The 24831-nt window shown below is 40.5% G+C and overlaps 1 protein-coding gene across 1 annotated transcript in view; it reads right to left on the bottom strand.

The window, feature by feature from the left end:
* ADAMTS12 (ADAM metallopeptidase with thrombospondin type 1 motif 12) overlaps positions 1-24831 on the bottom strand; it is a 175590-nt gene that overhangs the window by 150033 nt on the left and 726 nt on the right. The window contains exon 2 of the mRNA XM_049796008.1: positions 19870-20231. Coding sequence (XP_049651965.1) covers positions 19870-20231 — 362 coding nt within the window. The remainder of the gene's footprint in view (positions 1-19869; positions 20232-24831) is intronic.

Genomic DNA, 24831 nt, shown 5'->3' with positions numbered 1-24831 from the left:
TTCTGCCATAACCAGCAGGAAAGAGGTTAATGCTATGCCAGACTCCACAGCTGCAATGCTGTGGCATCCACACCCTGCTGTCCCTGACTGAAAGGACCAGAGAATTATGCTGCAACACCCCTGAGAAGCAGGGCACATTTCAGGTATTTTGCTGTTCTTTTTAAAAGATTTCAGCAGTTTCTAAAGTTCTGCTGCAGTCTCTCTGAGTATCTGTGCTCCCAAATAAAGCCACTGGCAAGCTGATGCTCCTGATGCATACCACTGTGAAGTGCTCCCTGACACAAACCCTACAGGAATAAATACTGCTATGTTCGCTGTCCTTTAGACATATACAGACTGCACTGCCTCAGCTTCTGTATATAACAGATCCCAGACAACTGAACTTCATGGCTGCCAAGATCTTTTCTCTGCAATCGGTTACATGAACACGCTCTCCTTTATTTTTTTTTCTTCTCTTCAACTTCTGTCTCTCCCTTTACTACTTCTCTCCTCTGTCTCACTGTTATCCACAAGTGTGTTAATTTAGCTCATGTTAGGCATCTCACTTGGATCAGAAGTCTTTTGGGTATTTCGGGGGTTATACTTGGGAAAGGTGCCAGTTTTAATTATTTTCATCCATTACCTTATCTGGACTCATACCAAATACAGGCACACTGTGCCCTGGAGAATTACCTTCACTTTAGCCGTTATATCCCTAAAAGGAAGTAAGACGTTTATCAATCAGATTTCAGAGGAGTGCTAAAAGGGAATGTCTTGACTTCTTGAAATCCCACCCCCAGATAGGTCCAAGTATCCCTAAATCATCTCCCACAGTTACCTAATCTCTTATGCTCTGATTTCAAAGTTTATTTATTTACTTTTTCTGTTTTCCAGGTCATCCTAAGAATGCCAGCCTGCTTGTTCCAAGAAGAGTCTGTGAATCCTCACAAACCACTCTGGTCTGAACATCCAAAACAGTACTCAGGCAGCTAGAAACAGGATGGGAAGGGAAACCCTAAATCAAGAGATCTAGTTGCCAGTTCTCCATTGCATAAACTAAATCTCACAGAAGAGCGGGACTGGCTCAGACCAACGTGTCTTACCCTCCACCCTATTTCCCAGAACTGCCAAATGCAGACACCTGGAGAACAGTAAAATAAGACATGATACTTCCCACTAGTTCTTTCCCTGCCTTTTTCAAACTAAGTAATGAGAAATGCCTGCTCTATTCTAAGTGAAACTTTAGACAGGTTTTCCCATATTTTTCTAATCTCTGCTCAATCCTAGGATCTTTTTTCTTTTTTTTTCCCAAGGTAACATTCTGCTAGTAATAAACAAACACAAACTATAAAGCAGGTATATTCAAGTCTTAGTCTTACACTTCCAACAGATGAGCTTTTAAAAGCAGAAATTCCTATTATTTGCTAAATTTATGATTTCACACTCCAGACTATGACACCTGAATTTTCCACCCTGCTACTTCAAGTCTAACATTATGTTTTAGTGATACAACATCCCAGTCCTCCTCAGTACTGATGATACTTTTCAGCTTTGTGTCTTCAGCAAAGTTCATCACATGCTTCTTATTCTTGTCCCATGAGTATCAAAAAAAAATATTAAATAAAAGCAGCCCCAGAACAGAGATATAAGGGACTGTGTGAACAGTTGTACTTCTCCCAGTCATTTCCCCTCACTTGATATTCTCCCAATTTATGAAGCCATGAAATTCAGTAGACTTACTTAAAATCTTTGCCGTGGTATTCACAGTTTTATTGGCTTCTTTCTCTAGTACTCAGAATGAAAGTTGTTACTGTCTTATCCAGGACCTGTGGTACATTTGTCTCACTACATCTGTCTCACTACACTGCCCCTAGCCCTGAAAGTAGGTTTCTAGCACACCAGGAGGTTTCTGCTGTTTTATGCTGGGGTCTGTTACACACCTTGCCACAGACAGAAAACCTCTGCAATCACCAATTACTACCCCCCTGTCCCTAGGGGTTGCATTCAGGTTCCTCTTTACCACTGCCAAATTAGACAAACCGGACAACTATTGTGCAATCAGTCAGATAGTACATCCAGGAAAGCAATGAGCACCTCAGATGGGCTGAGCCAGCCAAGCTCAACTGCCTTTCCAGTCAATGGAAGCGTTGCAGTGCCTAAAGAAGAACCCAGCACGGCTCATGTCTTGACACCAGACAGAAGAAAGCTGGGTACCACTGACTGGCAACCTGTAACCCCAAGTCACACAGTGCTCTGAAATGCAGAGCTATCATTACACTTGATATGTGCCAATTACTGGAGAGTAAATGCTACATACACACAGACACACACATACTCATCTTGCCACGTAAGTATCATTAGCCGACTTAGCTGGATGCAACCGGGTGTATAGAAAGGATGACAGGCAGTTCCCAAATGCCTAACACAACTTCTCTCAGTCAGTAACACAGTGGTGCTTCACCAATGGTATATGTACCATGCAAGTATATAAATAAGTGCCCTGATTTAATTCTACAGTGGACAAATGACAGTGGAGAATACTACTTGATTCTCTGAGGCATTGCTACAGATCTAACACAGATAAACAGCTCAATCTACTGCCATGATCAGGTTGAACACATAATGAGACGTTGTCTTGTAAGCAGGTTAAAAAAAAAAAGAGAGGCCCTAAGCACACTGGTTGGGGCTTAGGGGGGTTGGTCTGTGGAGGTTTTCTGTATTGATTTTTTGGTTTTGTTTTGGTTTAAATCAGATCAGTCTGATCTCCTGACTTAGACAGAAATGGGACCCAAGGGACTTGCTCAGTCACAAAAATAGCCTGTATGAGGCCTAAGAGTCAGGAATGCCAGTGGCAGACTGACAATTCACAAATTCCTACACTTCAGAGAAATCCATCCACTTTGAGAGTCTGAGCTATTATGCCTCATGTTTTTCTAATTTGGACTTTTAACTCCCCCAAGACTTATCCATTTACAGACTTTGTACATCACTGCATCTCTCTGTTCTGCATCTTGAGTCTTCACACTGCAGTGTCTCAATGAATGACTTCCCATGCCAGTGTCAGATGGGAATTCATAGTTCAAAGAACAGAAATTCTGAGTAATGGGGAAACACAGAACATTTGTCAAAGGATGAAAAACACAACTCAGTTTGGCTAGCTTCAGTCTCCATAAAGAAGCTTAACATAAACAAACTTGGCTGCCTTACATTTTGAAATACCTATTTGTCATTCAAGCTCTTTAGAGAACACATTTCTTGAGAAATGTTATGATACTCAACTTAATTAGAAAAAGTACCATATAAAGCAACAGTCACAGCCATAACATGAAGAAATTATGCCAAAAACTGCTCTGCTGTCTTACCAGAAGAAGATGTGTCCTAATTATAAGAAAATGGCCAAAACCATAACACAACTGGGTTGGAGATCATATTCCTTTCTAATGACCAAAGCAATTCAGAACACTGCTAGAAAACAGATTTGATGGTCTAAAACCGCACCTGGGTAAATCAGTGTAGCTGATGATCTGGCATTACATATTTAATTAATTTAATATTTATTATTTATAGTCAATATTACTAATTATTAATATTAACATTTAATATTATACTATTTCAATACACAGCTACCCCTTTTCCTGGAAGACAGTGATTACGGCTGCAAGCAGGGGCTTTGCAGTTAGTCGTAGCTAATTTATGCTCTCCAGCTTCACTCCCTCCTTCGGTTTGGATTGCCTCCCACTGGAGCAGTAATGGTCATTTAGCTTTATAACTCTCGTTGGCATCCCTCTCCTGAATTGCTACTATTCTCAGAATTTGGAACTCTTCTCCAAAGCCAAGTGAAATCCATTTCCTCATTTGAAAGAGAACGCTTAATTGGATAAACAAGTGGCATTTCATCCCTGTAGCTTAGCTAGCAATAAAATAAGAAATATGCATTTTTCTGTGTAAGGAGAAACCTGTACTTTTCTAATTTATCCCTTTTTTTCTGGCTTTTGGGACTGGAGTCCTGCTTTGAAGAAATAGCAGCAGCTTCCTCTGTGCATTTTGATGCAAAAAAGGTTATGTCCACCTGCCATTTTTTGACAAGTGTCTGTTACCAGACTGTAATTTAACTAGATTATAAAAAGATACACCAAAACCTGTCAGCAAGTACTGAGCCACTCTGAACTGACATGATGTAAAAATCTATCAAGGGAAGAAATACAGCTTCTCCCCTTGGTTATGAGTTATTAGGAAAAAGACAACAGTTATTCTAAAATGCATAGGCAATGCAGTTCAAATGCTTTGGTGTCATCTATAGACATGGCAAAGACTGTTTAATGAAGATTAAGATCTAATGAGGCCCTTTGAGGACAAAGAGCAACAAAGGTAATCCAGATTTCATATGGGAAACAAAGCCAGAAAGAACTTCAAGAAATCTTCATAATTCATGGCAGCAACAGCAGCTGATTCTTGTATTCTACACTGTGCACAACAAATTTCAAGAGAAAGGCACCTATATTAACAAATAGCTATAGCAAAAATTCTCCAGGTTGGTGACAATCCGTTACACACCCTATGCGGTAAGAACACAGGAATGGCCAGACTGGATTAAAATAAAGATCCCTTCAACCCAGTAGCCTTCATGTGGCAGCAGACAAGAGCAGGTTCTTACAGAAGGGTTGTAAGAACAGTACAAGGATGAAAGGACACTATCACTGACCTCCAGATGTTCTCACAATCTTCCAGTTAGGGACTTCTCCACTGAAAGGCTGCTTTCCCATCACTTTGCTGGAGCTTTCCTCCATCAGTTGCTCATTTTATCCACTTACTACTCTGCTATCCAAGGTATCTCATTGTCCACATAACTGCCCACCTTTGAAGGTCAATTTAAATGATACATTATAGTCTCACAGTTAATAATTCAGTGATTTTGTATTAATTCCTTTTGAACAGCACCTTTTCTTAGTGATATATGTTTTTCATTAAATAACACAGCTTCTCTACTACAGCCTTCTCTCCTTCAACCACTTCTTTTATTCTCAACCACACAGTTGTTAACAGAATCTCAGGAAGGCTTCCTGATTCTGAAGTATTTGAAAAAGCTCCCAATTTGTACACCTTTGATGAGCTTTTCTTTAAGACATTTTTTGCTAATGAACCAAGTTTTTTCGGTTATCTGAGAAGCTTGTATGTTAATTTCCATTCCCCCCCACCTGAATATAATCACTGTATTTGCAAGAACAAAATTTTGTTTTTCCTTTTACTTCTTACTCTGTTTATTCCCACCAGCTTTTTGTGGTTTTCTTTTTTAAAGAATTAAGACCATAATCATGAACTATCACTTGCCTTGAGCTTCCAAGAAGACATCATTAAAGAAGTCCCATACCACTTAAGTATTTTACCCCACCAGCTGCTTCTTTTTAACCCTTCATCATTTCTAAACTGTTTCCCTTTAGAAGTTAAGCACACCTATAGAGGACACACACTACATCTACAGGATGAGAAATCACAGCTGCAAGTTCCAGCACAAGTTAATAGTTGCAAAATATTGCTTGTAATTGTAACAGATCTTATGAGTCCTAGCCTTAGATCCAGTACCTTATTATATTCAGCACAGGACTAATATACATAAAGATGTTTTTCACCCTAGCAGAAGGTGACTGACAGTCCCAGTGTGAAAAAGAAGTGATAATAAAGACTGAGAAACACAACATTGTTTCCTTTTTTTTTAAATAATGGAAATACATCATTAAGACAAGTACAGTTTCCTCTTCCTATTTGTTTTGCACACCTTATCACAGCAGAAAGACCAGTGAGGGGAAATACTATGTATTTAACACCTGTTTGTACAAATATATGAAGATATAAATAATCTTCCTTGTCAGAGACCACAGGTTAAAGGAGTACTCACTGACAGCTATTGTAATAGTAGTGGAGTTGGCTACAGAAACTTAGCTAGAGGAAAGTACAAATGAAATACAGCATCTCATGGGTAGTTCTACATTGGCACCTGGTGTATTATGCCAGGCTGCACAGCAGGCAAGGGGCGGGGGGAGGGGAAGGGCAGAATAAATAACAACACATCAGTGATGTTGCAAAGACCAGTTTTATTCCATTCGTGATTCTATACCCCTTTAAGATGCTTGCATACACAGCCATTGACTAAGAAGCGAAGCTACTATGCCAACTTTAATTGCTAAGGTGAAACAGGGATTACACATAATCATAGAATCATAGAATCATTTAGGTTGGAAAAGACCTTCAAGATCATCAAGTCCACCTATCAACCATGCCCACTAAACCATGTTCTGGAGTACCCCGTCTATGCACGTTTTGAATACCTCCAGGGATGGTGACTCAACCACTTCCCTGGGCAGCCTGTTCCAATGCCTGAGATATATATAAGATAAAGACTCCAGGCATCTGTGAGCATGATTCACTATGATTATTCATGAATCAAGTTTGGAAGTGGTTTCTTTCGAGACATTACGTTTTCCCTTTCCTGAAGGAACACCAGATTGGAACCTACACACTCACCCCAGAGAGATCTCCAAATGCTTTTTGCCTCATGCACCCCCTGTGAGGTAGGCTGCTGGAGTCCATTGGTTTTATTCTACATACTGCTTCTCATTATAACACACCCCAGCTAGTTTGTCAGCAAATCGCCAGCATACTGCACTACTTTAGAAGTGCTTCTTTAAATGGCAACTCTGCTGAAGAAAAGGTATATTAAAAAATCCACCTTATGAAAAAAAGACTCCCACCCACGTGAGATGCAAGACTCAGCCCTATTCGTACTAAAAAATATTTTTTTAGTGTCATACTGGTATATATGACAACACCCAAACTGTTCATCTGCAATGCAGTCCAGAGCGAGGGGCACACATTATTACTTTAAGATGGAGGGGGAGACTCAAGGAACAACCTATGTTTTGGCCTCCTCGCTTCTCCTGGCTGAAGAACATTCTGAAGACACCATGTTTCCTGGTATGCAGGACCAGCTGTAGTGGCCCCTTCACACTGCCTAAACTTACTTGCCTTCTGCCTGATGCTTCCCATGCCTGAGAAGCAGCAGCAGCAGCAAGCACCAGTATGAGGGTGAGGGAGCATTAGGGTTCCCTGCTGCTCCACATGGCTGCCTAAGCAGATCCAGACACTTAACTGGCTTCATGCAGCCCTCTCATGCATCACCAGGCATGTGATGTCTACGGATGCTTGCTCAACCCTTCATACATCCTGGCCTTCATACAAATTTCAAAACTTACAGCCCAGTAGTGTATTCATGCCCTGAGCAGAAAGGGCTCCATGCCATGAAACAATACACAAAGGAGCAGTGAAGGACAGTGACAACTTAATATTCATTAAGTACTCTTATTCAAGCTCTTTCTTCATTTAACCGCCTGCAAGTGGGCAGAGCCGCAAGGGGTCAGAGCAGTCGCAGTACCGAGATTATTTTAGCGCCAACAGCACCAAACTGAATCTTAACCTAAATGCACTCAGGTGTGCAACTTCCCCATATGAGATTATTATTTACTTCTCAAGACACAGCCCCTCAAAGTCCATGACAGTTCAGAAAGCACAATGAAAATGCTGCCTTTCAAAACCAGTTACTAGATTGTCTGGGGCAAACCATGGTATATGTGACCTAAAAAACTTATGATTTCTGGCTTATTAAAATACGTTATTACCAGAGAGCCACAGTTCTAGAGAACTGTGGAGAGACAATTTTCTTTCACTTAAAGGACCTGAGGGGGGGAAAAAAAAGAGTATAAATTTAGGAAATTATGTGCCAGGCTTGTTTGTTTTCAATTTAAGATGATGTTTCTGACTATAAACATTCCTAGATAATAATATACCCCTGCCAATCTAGCAAATACAAATTTGACCCATTGTAGAACGCAAAAATGATTTGCAATGAATAGATTACCACCACTGTACAAACCATAAACAATAATTATGCACACTCAAAACAAAGACACTAGAAATATTTGCACAGGTGCACTATAATATCATGTCTGTCATTCAACACTGATAGAAATACAGACCAAAAGAATATTCTACTAATTCAGTTGCCCCTGTGCCCACCTCTAAAGTAACAGGCATTTAATCAGGGACTAATTAAACAAAATTTTTGAGATGGGAACAACTGTTTGGGATTTGTTGTTAAACCACCTGGCATTCAGAAATATAATTTGAGAATTTTTTCTGCCAATTCCCACCTCCCTTAAAAAAACCCTGCAGATTGAGATGAACTAAAACAATGTAATGAACAAACTGGGAGAATTTTTTTCCAATGATTTCCATAATTCCAAAACAAAAACTGTTTGCTAGCTTTCATTTTAGGAAGTTATCCAAAATTACATATTGACAGGCAAAGTCCTAAACCAAAATTTAGTTTTGGACCCAACTAAAGTTCCAGTGAAATTATACTACGTGAGCATTTCGCGAAAAGAGGGGTAGGGGGAAATATTTTGTTCAGTGATAAAACTCTCCAAATTAAATGCAGTTGATCTGAAGTTACTAGAAGAATTCATAGTATAGTTTTTGGCAGAGACATTTTTCTCAAGTGATACACACAAACTGAAGTGTAATGGACTTCAGTAAGGGTGAAATACTACCTATAATATCATTCCAGCTCCGTAAGTATCCACCAAGGAGATTTATAGTAATACAAATTATTCATATTTCTCTTGCTAACACAGAAGCATGTTAATTCTTATCAGAGGAGTTTCTGCAAAAAGAAAATAAATTACATAGTAATTGGATTTTTGCCAAAAACAAATATGTTTTGTCCCCCAATACCTAATCCACTATTTGCTTGATCTGATCTAATCTTAAAGACAATGGACTCAACTAGATCTTGATTCATCTATTTAACAAACTCTAAATCAGACAAAATACGGGGGAACAGAGAGGGAAGGTAAAAGCCACAGGTACCAAAAATGAAGAAAAACATTTGCTTGAACTATTAAGTTCCATTAAGCTCCAGAGCTATGGCTGTGTTGACAATGTTGCAGAAGAACATAATTTTTTTCTTTGTGGCAACTTTCCTTGTGTTTACATTTTGGATTAAAAATTAGAGTCTGTTATACAGGATAAAACACAGCTATAAGAAGTTATTCAGGAGAGTAAGGACGAAGGATGACCAACAAGCTTCAGAAAAGTCTCCTGAGCCTGAGCCACTAAACAAGAAGAAGGAATATGTAATTCACTGTGGATTAATGAAAATTGATAAAACATGGCATGGTGAAAGCAAAAAGGCAGCAGAGAAATAAGCCCAACCTTTGTGTATTAAAATGATGAGCTCTGACCTGCTCCTGTGCAGAAATAGGAAGCTGAGCTGCCATTTTCATAGGAAAAAAACTTGGAACTACGTAACAAGCCCATCTCAACAGCTGTCCAAAAAGGCTGTGTAAAGTGTTTGGAATTACCAAGGAACAAAAAAATAATGAAGAATGCACTATGCCACTGAGTAAACCATCTCAAACACTGTGCTCAGTGTTTAACTATTCATTGTCTCCTCCAATACAATAGATTCAGGAAGCATCAAATGAAGCTGATAAAAACCTAGTGAAAAGCAAAAGAAGATACATCTAAATACATTTTTAATTGTTGTAACTTATAGTAAAGATTCATGTTTCTACACCAAGTGACTCAGGGGAGACCAAGTAAGTATGTGAAAGACTAATCCATCAATAGATTCTCAACAGAGAAAACAAACCCATATCAAGAAATTTTATCTAAATTGAAAACAGAAGCAAGGATGAACAAAGGCAAGATGTCCTACTGCCCCGTTCTTACTCTTCCCTAGATATTTACTTAGTCATTGTTGGACAGAGGATGCTGGATAAAACAGACATTCACCCTATCCACAGTCTCCATTCTTAGGATTTTGACCAGACTTGGTCCATGACTGTTCTAAGTAAGGAAGCTGATGGAGTTAACACTGCATCCAAATAAACAGATATTAAAGTTTGGACTGAGCATTTAGAATCATCTTTGTTTTAAATATATACAATTAAAAATGGAAAACAGTGGAATTTGAACAAAAGAAAACTTCAAATCAAAACCACTGCCTGCATGAGCCTTTACTGAGAGTTACAACCACAATGGATTTAGATCTACTCATGGGATTTCCATGCATCAACAGGCTTAAGCAGTTTATTAGGGACTTGCTGTTTGCCATGAGAATTGGAAAGCACAATGGATGCGTTTAAACATAGGCACTGTTTAGCCAAGACAACCAGCTTTTTTTATGAATACTTATTTACTTATTTATTTTTAAAGCTTGCAATTTCAGATGAGTCTTTCTCCAGAGCACACCTTGGAGCCAGTGTGTATATAAAGGACATAAATATCCAAGCCTAAATTACTAAATACTTAAATTCTGTTGCAATTTACAAATGGGTTGGGAAAGTCCATTGTTAAGCACCAGTTTCTGGAAAAAAACAATATATTTGGCCATGGCTTGCCAATACCCAATACATACAACAGCACAGAAGCCTCCTCAGCACACAGCATGGATCTTAAACCAAGAGCTTTAGCTGCAGCATAACTGTTCTGCAATGACAGAGCTACATATACATATATAGATTTGCATATGCGTGTCTGCTTGAAGTACGTGTATATATAAGCACACCCTGATGCTGATGCTGCTTAGGGACTGCAGCTGCTCCTCTCTGATAGAGAGAATTCAAAGAGAATTGAAGAGGCAGGACCTGATCTTCAGGCTGCTGGTTTTCAGGTGGTGCCAGAAGCCAGGCTCACACAGCTGCTGTAAAAGTACCACTAGCCCATCCATCCTCTAAGTGGAAGCAGTAGACACAGACTATTTGGGTCTGTTGTTTAGATCACCCCTTGCTGTTCACCGCCTAACATTCCGCCCATGTTTGTCTGCTCAGAACAGGAGCAAGATAGGCTTTTCTTGGTAAATTTCTTTTTTTGAACAGCTAGAAAATAAGGCATGCAATTGGCAAGATTTGTCCCTATTAATGTCATATTATATGCATCACTGACTGGGTATGTAGGAAAGCTTCGGTTCTTCCCCTCTCTTCTGCTCATTATTAATGACTACATACAAAGCATGTGTTGTGATGGGTAGCAGGTACTACGTGTTGTTAATACGGCAACCAGTGCAAACAATTCTACTTCCAAGCTGGACCCTTCTGTTCAGCACCATGAAAATGGATTAAAGAAAAAAAAAAAGTTTTATGAACAGCAGAACTATCAAAACCTTGTTTCCCCACAAATCTGCTTCTCACATGTGCTCCATTTCCTCACTTAAAGTCATTTTCTCCAGTCTCTCCTGAATCCTCCAGCACTCCTCCCCATCAGCTGTGCCACAGGTAGCACTGCTCCGTGCTGAGTAACAACTTCCAGTTGTGCTGAGCCACTGGCCAACCTGCTTGTGTTCATCCATCATTTCACTGATCAAAAGTTCCTACCTTTACCTGCAAAATTCATAAGAACTTAATGGCTTTGATACCTCCATGTCTCTTTCAGATTGGGCTGAATTTGGCCAACAACTTCCAAAGATACTAGAAGAAACAAAGAACAGACCACCTTATAAACCTTACATTATTAAGAATCAAGGCAAAATAGATGTTATGTGTATTTTTTACTTCTGGGTTCTGAACCTTTAGACTGAAGTCACAATACCACAGTTTTCCCTCAGTAAACGAGACACTTTTTATAAAAAACACCACACTCATGAAATCATGAGTGAAAATTTGCAGAAAAAAACTCTCCAAAAATACACACACACATACATAGAAGATTCATTAAAAAGATTCATGGAAACTGGAAATATGATTGACAGCTCTGTACACTAACAATATTCCTAAGTAATTAGCAAATAAGTAGGTACAGATCTAAACAAGAGAATAAGGTTTCTTAAAACATATAAAAAAGAATCTTTCATACTCTCAAAAAATAGTTATCGTAAAGGAGCATTCTAATCCTGCGTACTCCATTCAAATCAGATCATACTGACTAATCCTTATTTTAACCTACCCCATCAATGACTGTTCCACTGAAATGTTAACAACTGCATTATAAAAACTCCAGCCATATCCAGCTTCTCGGCTAACAACTTCATATTGGTTAAAGGTGACAAGGCCAAGATCAGGAGCCACAGACACAGCCGGATTCTCATGTATTGACATCACTGATGAGATTCGTTTGACCTGTCAATTAGAGTATTTTTGCAGACAAAAGACTGGGGGAAGGGAGCTGGCAGATGGATAGTTGAAGTTCAAACACAAAGAAAAGGGATGGATGTTGAAGCACTGCAGCAAATATTACTCAAAGTTTGAATGATGAATCTGTTGTGAAAAAGAAAACCAACAAAACACCATCATGCACCCTATCTTGTGATCATCTCCAAAAAAACCCCAAAACCACAGAACACTAGTCAAGCAAGGAGAATATCCAGATATTTATTATTACATGGAGAAAACAGGCAAACCAAGGATGATAATAGAAAAGATGCACAGGGAACAGTTAGTTACTTTCAGTGTAAATTTTTCTACTTAAGCATTTTCCATACTACTGCCTAAGAGAAGAAATGTACAGCAGATACACAACAGAGTTATTTAGCAGCTTTCTCCTTCTTTACACATGCCAGAACAAGCCAAATCACAATATTTAGACTTTGAGAGCTCCATTATATCCAACCATGGAGCAATTCCCATGCCCAAGGAAAAGGCTGGCATCTTGCTTTCCTGTCTGACATTCCCCAGACACCTTATTCCTACATTTTGCTTCCAGAAGATTATCACAGCTGGACAAAAAGAGGTTGCTGTGGAGATGCCACTGACATCTAAATAAGAAGACATGACTAGCAGGTAGGGCCATCTGCTATACTTCCAACAACAAGCAGGACCCATCAAGTACTATATGGCAAGGAATGGCAAACAAAGAAGTGAAAAGACTCTCTTAGAAGAAACAAGGAGACATGAGTGAAAGGGAAGAGACCCCCAAAGAACTTGTGCATTTGTTTCCCACTACCCTTGTTCCCAGAATAGAATTCATTTGTTTGAGGTAGCACTACAGGAATACACTCCAATTCACATCTTAAAGTAACAGCCACCAAACCAGCATGTGTGTCCAAATGTGTTCTGGGGCTGTACAATTCCATGTCAGAGATCAGTGCTGAATCCAGTTTCAGGTGCCCACAAGTGCAACTGAAGAAGAGGTTACATATGCTCTTTCCTTAAGTTTATTTCTGTACTGCCACATACTTGGCCACTTACAATGATTGAAACCCACTTCCGTTTTAAGAGAAACAATTTTGTTGGTCACAGGTGTACCACAAAGGAATAGAAAGACATGGTCATTTTTCTGGGCTATAGGAATGAATTGTGTAGAACAGTAGCTTTGCAGCTAGCAACTACCAGCTTTGCTGGTAACTACCTTTAACAACAGATTAGCAAACAAATTGTTAATAACCAACCAACCTCACAAATTGGGAGATACACAAGCAGATAAAAATCCCTATTATAATGCATATTATTCTTCCATTCCTTTAGAACAAAATGTTATAAAACTGGTTTAAAATAAAGATTCCTTTATCCCTAAACCTCATCTAAGGAAATGTCCTGGTTTCAGCTGGGATAGTTAACTGTCTTCCTAGTAGCTGGTATGGTGCTATGTTTTGAGTTCAGTATGAGAAGAAGGTTGATAACACTGATGTTTTCAGTTGTTGCTAAGTAGTGTTTAGACTAAAGTCAAGGATTTTTCAGCTTCTCATGCCCAGCTGGAGGGGCACAATAAGTTGGGAGGGGACACAGCCAGGGCAGCTGACCCAAAGCGGCCAGCGGGGTATTCCATACCATGGGACATCACATCTAGTATAGGAACTGGGGGGAGTGGGGGCGGGGTATCACTGCTCGGGGACTAACGGGGTGTCAATTGGGGGGTGGTGAGCAATTGCACTGCACATCATTTGCACATTCCAATCCTTTTATTATTACTGTTGTCATTTTATTAGTGTTATGATTATTAGTTTCTTCTTTTCTGTTCTATTAAACCGTTCTTATCTCAACCCACGAGTTTTACTTCTTTTCCTGATTTTCTCCCCCATCCCACTGGGTGAGGGGGGAGGGAGTGAGCAGCTGTGTGATGCTTAGTTGCTGGCTGGGGTTAAACCATGACAGGAAAATACCGAGAAGTCCAACATCCTGACGCAAGCTTTCCATATCCATAGGAGAGGAAAGCCTAAACCGCAGTATTAGACCACCTTCATAGGGCATACCACCACTGAAGTACTGTTACAGTACCTGCATGGAACTGTTCAACCTGGGACAGATCATAACATGGTAACATATGGTCAGCATGGAAAAGGCATCTCACTCTAACTAGAAAAGCTTCTTGGCATGTAGCAGGAGAACAGAGATCATGCTGAATTCCCCAAAACTGAAGTATGTGTGCAGCAGATAAAATGCCATTGGTGGATTTTATGCTGCACTGAGTGGACCAGAGTAAGAATATAGGTGACACTGCATAAGTACCAGAACTCATTCTTAGGCTTCATGTAATGGTTGTATCCTGCAATAAGGAGAACAGTTACATTCGAGCAGAATTCAGCCACCATTCCACTCTTCAGTGACAAACTGGCCACGTACGTCAGTCAGGGCAGACACAGATCTGCCCAGAGAGGTCCCACTTGGAGCATCTCTCACCAGCTGCCATATAAAGAGAAACAGTCATACAGCCAACAATTAAACATTCACAGAGGGCTGCCTTGACTGTAGCTGGGCACAGAGGGAAGAAATGAGGTGGGGGAAACCTTTAAAAAAATCCTGGGCACAAGCAGCAGACTTGACCAAGTTTTCTACAGATCGCCAGGGTACAGAGCAGCCACCAGGTTTAGTGTGTATGTCTGTCACTGCTAAGAAACAGCAGTGTTCTGCAGTAGGTGGATTTTGGGAGGGGGAATAAATAAACAGTGCTTCATGACTGTGTACTGCATTGCTGTTGCCTGGGCAGCAGACAACAACAGCACTTCTTGTAAACGCTGATGCGTCAGGACAGAGGCAACCCTCTGACCAGCTGGAGACAGCCAAAGCACAATCTGTCCACAGTGCTACTACACAAGGCCCAGCATGGCCAAGAGCTTACCAGGTACATGTGTACAGACTGTTCTCAATTTCCATACTAATGTCCTTCTATTCTTCAGCCATTTCCATGCTGATGCTTGCATAGCCTTTGAAGATAAAAGTGTTACCAGAAGCAACTGTCGATTGACAGGTCTCCACTGTAAACAAGTGTCAAGGAAACAAAGCCTTAATGATGCTCTGTCATCTAAAAATACTATAAACAATGTCTGTGTTACTGATGAATAAAAGAGGGCCTTGTTCCTAATGAAGAGGACAGACTATCAGAGAAACATCCACTTCACAGCTCTATAGGACTCAGTGCATAAACCTAAAGTATTCATTCAACTTCACTGAGCCTTGCTCCCTCCCAGCCCTACTAAGGGGACAAGCTGACACTACTGCTGCGACACAGGGGATCTCAGGACTAACACACAACTGAGAATTAAGGCATTGGTACTTGGAAAAGTTCATTATAATCTCCTGTGGAAAGGCACTTTGGAAACATAAAGCATTATTAGAATTGTGCCCTACATAGCCTGCCAAGACAAATCCAAATATTATTTCCACTGAGAGAGACAAAACCAAAACCATTTTCTCCCTTTCCTTCCTCTTGGAAACTCTCCTGTATCTAAGAGATTTCAAGTCTGCTCTCTTCCCAAGTGCCACAGTTTGATCCATTTCTGGTGCTCCAGTAGTGACTGCGTCTCTGAGGTTTCCTCCTCCAACTGTGACCCAAAATAAACAGCAAGGTCTGCCCAAATCTTCTCATGTTAATGCAGTCTCATGCATTATTCTACAAGACCCAGCAGTGCAAAAGACTTAACTAGACAACTAACCCAGAGAAGAAGAGACAGAGCTTACAGGCATCATGTTCTTCAACCTGTTAAGAAGGTCGTGACCTATGTAGCATGAAAGGGAAACAAAGATATACAGAGTGTTAGAAAAAAATGGATTTGGAAATTACAACTTAGTTCCTCCAGATATCTGCTAGTTTGTCTTCTTTATCCTCTTGTCCGATTCTGCCCAAATCCCTTTATGAAACTAGCCATTTGTTTCCATATACATGTCTAAAAATAGAGACATATTTTCATTTTTAAAAAAGAACAATGTCATACAATGACTGTCCACCACATTCTTGTATCTCAAATTTGTCACTCTGTTATTGCCCTTGCAGGCCATTTTGGGAACATATAAATACATAGGAAAATGAAATTCATAAGACATCAATGTACTTTGTTTTCAAAACAGCTAAGGAAGTACTTCAAATCCTAAGTTATGATGACAATCTAGCTGAAAAAGCAACATACTGTCAACCTGGAAAAGCACTGATGGTGAAGCCCTGTTTCCCACGTTTTGCAAGTGTCACTTTCCGTTTTCAATCATTTGTCAATATGATTTAGTCAAACAGGTGCCCCTCTGAAAATCACATCTCAGCACCATCCACTTGATTTATGCAGAAGAAATTTGATTCTGAAGAGTGTCACGAATAAAAATGAACAGTAAGAGTTGTATCTGTGTTATATGAGTGATGCCATGTAATGCCAATGAAAGCAGGAATCTATTTCAAAGCAAAAACACAAGGGAGATGAAGATCCATTTCTAGGTTTTCTATACTTCCAGTGCTGTGTGTGAGTGATCTTTATGACAGAACACAAATCTAGACCACACATCTTTGTTTTGTTCTTATACACTGCTATTATCCTGGAAATTCAGGAACTTTCAAATATGAATCAAATAGACTTCACATGAGAGGAAGTCATTCCAGAAAGAGGACTAAAACTAGGATTCCCCTCCCACAGGCATATCTAGGATTTTTTTTGTCTCCCCACTTCATGCCAAATTTTTTTTTTTTTTGGGGGGGGGGTATGCAAAAGATGACATATTCTTAAGCAATTCACTTGGATAAAATTACAAGATAACATTTCAACCATTTCCCACTAAAAAATATCAACAAAAGGGATATTCCAGTACAACATATTTGTTTAACCAAATCAGTGTTTTCCAGTATTATAAATTTTTTTACCAGCTCCTATCCTTAAGAAAGCCAAAAACTAGCAGTTTAAGGATCACACACTTTCCTGTCACTCATTACCATTCATCATTAAGACCATTAAGGACTATCTCAACAAAAAAAGCACAATATGTTTATCATTTTATAATGTACCTGAGCTGTCAAGCCAAAACAGCATCAGGAACAGACGTATCTTCCCCATATTTGAAGGCTAAGATACTGGTACTTCCCAGCTCTTGGATTATGAGGCTTGAGCACGTCAGCACTGTGCCAGCTTGCAGTGGTGGGCTAAGAAGCTAAGTTTTATTGGGACCCATTTGCCAAAGCACACACTCAGAGTGCAGTCCTGACCCAGGCTGTCAGAGGTGAGAACCTCTGCAGGAGCCACTGCTGCCAAAGCATATTCTGGGAAGCTGGCACTTTTCAACCGCCGTAACAACTCACCCTGTGCAATTCATTGTTGGTTGTAACTTTTTATCACGTAGTTTAGAATTAATCTCCTACAGTAAACAAGCTTACCATTTCTCCTCACAGGATAGGGTTTTAGTATCTCCAATAAGTTGCTCTAATTCCATGGTGTTTACCTATTCTCAGGTCTCCTTCCCTCCCTCTTAAGAATAAACAGAAAAATTATTTTCCGTGGAGAAACACAACACATCCCAGATAGAAAAAAAGAAAAAAGCAGAAACAGACATGGTGCTGAAGTGCAAAAAACTGGGGATCTCCAAGGTGGAAATAATTTACCATTAGCTCAGGATGCAGCAGACGACCACAAAGAGTTTCAGAAATATCAGGTTTTTATCCTGAAAACCAGATTGCACTTCTCAATGCTGGCAAAACTATTCATTAATAAAAGTCTTCATGTGACACTGGATCTTTTGGAAAACTTTCAGGGGAAAGGCAAGCTAAACCACCTTTCCCCAGCTTGTGGCACTCAGAGGAGTTAAGAGATTCAGACCCAACTCTTACTGCAACCTCTTCAGGGCAGTTACTTCTGGACTTCGAAAATCACTGCATCAAAACCATCATATGTTTTTCCTCAGAGGTCACTTTCAACCCGAATTAATTTATGATTCCATATTTTCAAAGTTTCGTTTTGGAGCAGGGGGGAATACCAAACCAGAACAGTACTTTTCTGATACAAGTGTCTTGTCAAAAAGAACAAATACCCAAGCATGTATTCTAGCAAACGTTCTTTCAAAAATCTCCAAATCAAAGTAAACCTCAAAAAGTTTGTAACCCAAATGAAAAGATCACTTTGAAGAATATTACCAAGCTGAATTTAAAATGTAATTTGAGTATTTGTTCTTAATCTTTGTTGCAGACTAAACACTTCAGAAAGCATAATGAAGACCTAGCACCTCATTTTCAAGTTCTCATCCTAATGAAAACTAGCAAAGACATTCTGGTAAAGCACATGACAAACCAACCAAAGGAACTACTTGTATCATCATATCTCCTTTTCCTTACTGACCCTGTATGACCATAACATGTTTCAGGGAAGTTTTGATAAGTTGGTCCCACTGGAATAATTACTTAGAAAATCCCTATCTTCATGTCTGTGGGACTGAAGCTTCCAACTTCAACCAATGGTCTGTTTCTCCAGGCAACATGCCAAAAGCACTTGTGTAAGATTCCAAAGTTTCCCAGTTGATCTACATCACAGCTTTCTTCATGTCGCTTTTTGTACATTGCCAAGATACTTTTGTAACCCACTGATTTTCCAAAGCTTCTGAAAGCTTCCTATTGCTCAACAGCAAGGAACACACTTCAATATTGATGGGTTAGCAGGAAAGGATGTACTTTACAGACACTCACCTTGGTGTTAAGTTCCAGCTCAGGAATGAAACATCGGTCCCTAACCTGTTGCAGACTGAGATGTATTGGCCAGAAGGCATCAGTGTACTGCTCTACACAATTTCAAATACTATCATCTGTCACTCAAGGATCAAGGCACTAGAGCACATGCGCAATGCATACATTTCATCTCCTCTGTCTGCACACTCCACAAACCCTTTGCATTTTGCCTCTCACAAATTACGTGTGCCATTTTGCACAGCTCCCTACAGCATCCCCTTCACATTCAGGCAGTTTGTCTCTTCTTTCCCACCCCAACAAGACAAGTTCAACCTTATCCTCCAGAAAGAGAAATCTAAGCTATGGTAGTACTAAAAAACAAAGCACAGCAAAAATAAGGTTTCTACCTCCTTGTCTCAGTCTGAACCACAAGCTATTGAGAAATGTAAAAGCTCCAGCCTCAGAAATGCTCTTTTGAATGAAGAAGTGGAGGTTTGATTTTAAAGCTCCAGCTAAGGTTGCATCTACCCTACCATTTATTTCTGAAGTTGCAGTGCAGTTCTGAAGCATATCTCCCAGTTTTTGCAACTTTCAATTTGGTGCACCTGAGCTACATTCCTTTTAGAGAAAACTAAAACAGAACCTCATATCCAGATGCATAGCAAAGGCACTCCAACTACTAATGGATCAGTGCAATGACTGGGTATTTGGATGGCTTCAAGCCATATGAATGATACAGATATTCAGTCCAGACCACCAGAAAAAAAATGTAGCAAAAAGCAAACCACAAGGGGCCTCAGTATCAACTTTTGACCTTCTGATTCTCTCTTCCAAAAATCCAAATGACATCCATAGTATTAAACTGATTCTTTCAGAATATTATGTCAATAAGGTATCACATGGCTCATCCAGTTTCTTACCATACTTATATACCAATGATCTAGCTCAGTTCTAAGGACACCAAAATTAGCGTAGAACCCCAGTAAAGGTCACATCACTTACCAGGCCATAGCAAGTGCTGATCGCTGCTGTCCCACTCTCAGAACCTGGCTGCAACACTGTGCCAATGAAGTGGCACGGAACTCCCGAGCGAGTTGCAATCTTTGCACTGGTGTGGTTTCCATGTCTCCTTTCTACTACATAGTTATGGGAAAGAAATCCCAAGTGGACAGTCAAGTTAAAAAACAGATCCTTCCCCTTGTGGTTGATTTTGTAATATACCAAATTTTCCTTTTTGCCGAGATCTCTCTTCTTCCTTGTGTTTGAGATGTGATGGTGTAAATCAAAAGAAAGAAAATGCCCACTTGCATCTACTCGTGCTGGATCAACAACGTGGTATTCTGGCAACGTCTTGATAAATTGTTCTGAGAGGAAGGAGAAAAAAAGAAGCAAAACTAGGGTGAGTGCTAGCCTGTTCAGATCTCACATGATTTAAAGGGAAACTCAAAAGTGACTGCAATTCACCACACCATCCTACCAACACAAAGGTAGGCAGCACACAGACCACTGTGCAATACAGTCTTCATTTGGGCTTTCTGCTCTCCCATTAAAATACTCAATTTAGAAGCTAAACATTCTTCTTCTAAAATATTTTGCCACTATTCATATAAAAGATTGACTGTCACACACACCCCCATTCACATTCCCACAAGAGCTGGGAACCTTCTCTGTTCTAGGTCCCCAGTACATGATGCTCTGATCAAGGAGATCATCCTCACACGTCCAGAAAGATGACCACCTGAAGTAGGAGACAGAGCCTTACAAATACACATGGGTGAAGAGAACACTACTAATTGGCTTGATAGGCTGTAGCAATAGCACCTCAGTAGCATCAGCTTTAGCAGATGTTGCAGCAGAGGAGGAAATTTTAAAGAAGGGTTTGAAGAGGAATGAAGTAACCATGCCCTTTTGTATAAGGGGTTCCAGCCAGGATAAGATTGGACATCTTATCACTTGTTAGGATCTAGCAAGGGAAGAAAGCATTGCTTGCATTCTTAGCTCCTGCTATGATACAGAACAAACAACACCTGTTCCCAATTTTTTTTTTTTTAAATTAGCATAAAACTCAAAAGCCCCAAGCAAATAACATAAATCCACATAAAACACAGTCCCTACAGGCCAGATCTTCTGCTGGCGTACTTGACTTCAGGCCAAGAAATCACAGTCTGAACTTATTTAATCAAAAAGAAATTGTGAGTATACATGTCATTCCCGCTCCTCCTTCCCCAGGGCTGTTCTTCATTCCCAAAGTCTCAGCCACTTAAACATGAAGTGATTACACCTCATTCATTAATTAAGCTGGTTAACAAAGCCATTAACCTGCTCCAGGTACTTCCAGAACAATTTACTCCTCCCTAGGACTGCTAAGACAATCCTTCTACAGACACTTCACTCTCCACTGCCTGCACCTTCATAGCCACACAGGATAAGTCATGCCTGGACAGATAGCTGTCTGGATTCATCCCCTTCAGGGAGGAACATACCTCCTTTGTCTTCATTAGCTGCAGCATGAGATGTGGCTACTCATGCTTCCTCAGGCCGTAGACCCTTCAGACACTTGCACAGAAACACTCCCAATTCAAAAAGACCCAACCAAAACACACAAAAAACCACACTTCCCAGCACATATATAAAACTAGATGAGAGACTTGGCCTTGCCTCTGGAGCACCGTTATTTCAGAAGCAAGCTTATTCTCATGCACAACAGATTTCTTTGTACACAAGCCTTCTCACCAGCCTACAATGACTTTGTGCCTTTGCAGGACAAGCCACAGCAGTGGGCTTCTAGTGGCAGGTCTTGACAACATGGAGACTAACACCTACCACAAGTTCTGAGAGACATCTCCAGCCCTTGTCCACATAAGGACGACAGGGAGTAAGACACTGAAAGCTCAGTCCACACCTTCATGCCTGAAGTTTACACTGCCTGTAGATAGGTCCCAGCTGCCTGACAATTTAGCAGCTTAAGCTAAATCAAGGTCCCCCCTTCCTCACACTCCAGAATGAAGCAAAAAATAGGCAGGGAGAAGAAAGGAGAAACAGCCAAAAGTATGGCTTACCTGCAGAAGTTGAATTATAAGACTCCTGGGTAGTCCCACATCCCATATTGTGCTAGCAAAGACAGGCTAACAGAAAACGCTACAAGACCAGGCTCTTGTTTTTATGGTTTTCAGCACAACTCATGAAATAATCAAATTAAATGCCTGAAGGAAAACTTACTCATTCGCTGTCACTGTGCGATTTGCCTCTGCTTGATGTCTTGAGCTTAATTTGTTGTGGCTTAACTGTTAAGCTCTGTACAAGACCAAAGACTTGCGGTTTTGGACTTCAAATTATTCAAGGAAGTTTTTTATTTCATCACTAGTGTAATTAGTGTGTAGAGGTTAAGGCAAATTGGACATCATCATCAGTAAAAGGGCAAATAATGCCTAAGTATCTGGTGGCAATAGGATTATCAAAGCAGGGAAGTCTAACTTCACCCACTCCTTAAGTGCTCATTTCTGAATGCTAGTCACTGGAGATTTATGCTGCAATAATAATCTACTGTAATATAACTGCAGAAATGATTTATTAAAAAGTTTGCCAAAGACCGGAGAGAGTAAGATTACAACATAACAAAGTTTAACAAGATGAGGCTAAAGGTATTTCTGCAAGTAATCATAATCCGTTTCATCTAGACTGTTGGGTAGAGGTTACCAAAGGCAATCTTACCAATAAGAGAACAATTTACTGAGCTCCACATTAAGCCTAACATACCACTTGACCTTTCTAGCTGGAGAAGAGTCTAAAACAAAGACAGGAGGTACAATTTTGGTAATTCCTCTCTGCCTTTCTAGGAAAGAATAACACTCAAGTAGAAGGCAGAGACAACAAACAGAATAACTTTATACATGCAACCCAGACTGCACAAGAATAAGGGTTGTATTATCCAACACTGGCTACCCCCATTTTCCTAAAGTAATAACTCATATTAGAACACCACAGGTTCTCATAAAACTTAGTGCCAGCAAACATTAAGTGGAGGGAATCTATCCCAGTGCCACTGACAAGCTTTGGGGCTTGCATGTCATGGTGTCCTCCTTGGCCACCTAGAATACTCTCCACTCCAGGGAATCCCTGCCTGTCGAGTGGCACTGCTCAGGATTTATAGGCCAGGAAAGGGAAGTCTTCCCTGGGTGGCTTGTGTAGCTCCAGAGAACACTCTGTCTTTCCACAAGTGCAGTCTGAGCATGTAAGCTTCCATCAGTGTGGCAAGCAAGGCCAAAACATCACACTTGGCAGCACATGTTCAAGTCAGTACTTTGCCTTGCAATCACAGTGTTTCCACAGGCCCTTCTGGGCATACAGGACAAGCAAGGTTCAGGCCCTTCACACTTGTTTGACGAGTCTAAGAATTGTTTAAATTGTTGAAGAAACCTTCCCTGCAGACCCTCCTAATTCTGCATCACTGAAAACATCTGATAATACTCAAAACCACCACTGTCTGTTCTGCTCCCTCTGTGGATTCAAACTCACCACACATAGCAGAGAACTGCCTATATTAAGAATGGCTGTACACAAAGTGAATAAACTAGGTTAAAGAGAAAAACATACACGCTCTGTCGCACATGACAGAAAAAGCACAACTTCTTTTAGACAGGTAACGAGTTTTCTGAAAGATTCCTTTAAACTGATACGTCATCATTTGCCATTGTCTCATCTCCATCTTTGTAGTTCATCTACATCTGCCCCTCAGACCCTCTGGCTTCTTTTCAGACGATTCCCTGGGATAGGAAATAGCATTGCTCATTTCTGGATGAAGAGCCTTCCCGAGCCAAAGAAAGGCTCTGTACCCAGAAAACACCCCAAGCTCTGAAGCCCCATGGCAGGGAGCAGGCCGTCAACATTCAGCAAGGGCATCCTTAACTCTTCTATCTGCCACACTGCTCGTGGATGCGGAAGGAGCAGAACACTTAACAGTCACTTCAGCTGTGTGAGTTACAAATTTTAGTCCTTCACACTTAGCACTGCATTCAGTCTTCCTCTGCAAAAAATTATCCAAATTTTGAGCTGTCCCTTTACACAAAGCTATTTCCAAACTCCTGGAAAAGCCTAGGTTTTTCATGCCTAGAAAGTTAAATTAATTCTACATTCATTTCCAAATGCCTGACAATTAAACAGCTACTACGTGCTAACACAGCCAATCCTGTTCTGTCCCATGTGGAGTCAGAGGAATGCAATGATTGTTTGCATTCACTTTAAATGAATCCAGCAGGAACTAACTTCAGAACTAACCTCACTTTTCAGGCAGCTTACTTAACCGCTTTTCCTTTCCATGATCTCTGAGGGGCACAGCAAATTTTCTCCTCTGTGTCAAGCTCCCCCACTGACAGCACCACAGCTGTTGATTGCATCAGGAAGATTTTCAGGAAGCAGAATTTCCTCCGACACTTTTGGGTCTTCTACCACCAGGCAGAGTCTCCCAGCTAATCATAATTTTTCTCTCTTGGGAGCTGCTTCTCTGATTTTCCTTAAACAGGCAACAGGATAGAATTCCTGAGTTACCCTCCCCCGGGGAGGTGTGCAGTCAGTACCAGCCAGGGGAACGAAGTTAATCTAGAGACTCCTCCCGCAGATGAAGCCTCCCTTTTCATACACCACCCTCACTGAATATGAATAATTCACAGTGGGTTTCATACCCTGGTAACACCAATCCTCCTGTAGTTTGTGCTGCTGCAGTACAGCAGTGATCACTTGTTTAAAAAAAAACAAAAACAATCAGGACAGTAAACTTTTTCAGTTTAGTAGCACAAAACGACTCTGGTATTTCGGGAGCTGCCTCTCAGCGAGGAAGATGAGCAAAAAGCAGGACTTAGCGATACCTTCATCTATACAGAGCAACTCAATGACTTCCAAAAAGCAGCAGGAAGGAAGGCACAGCTACAGCTGTGTGCGCTCACGGCAAAACCTTGAACTCTGGAGCTG

The sequence above is a fragment of the Accipiter gentilis genome, chromosome Z (assembly GCF_929443795.1).
Source record: "Accipiter gentilis chromosome Z, bAccGen1.1, whole genome shotgun sequence".
In the NCBI taxonomy this organism is placed as follows: Eukaryota; Metazoa; Chordata; class Aves; order Accipitriformes; family Accipitridae; genus Astur; species Astur gentilis.
The sequence above is the reverse complement of the archived record's forward strand: the minus strand, read 5'-3'. Positions and strand labels throughout refer to the sequence as shown.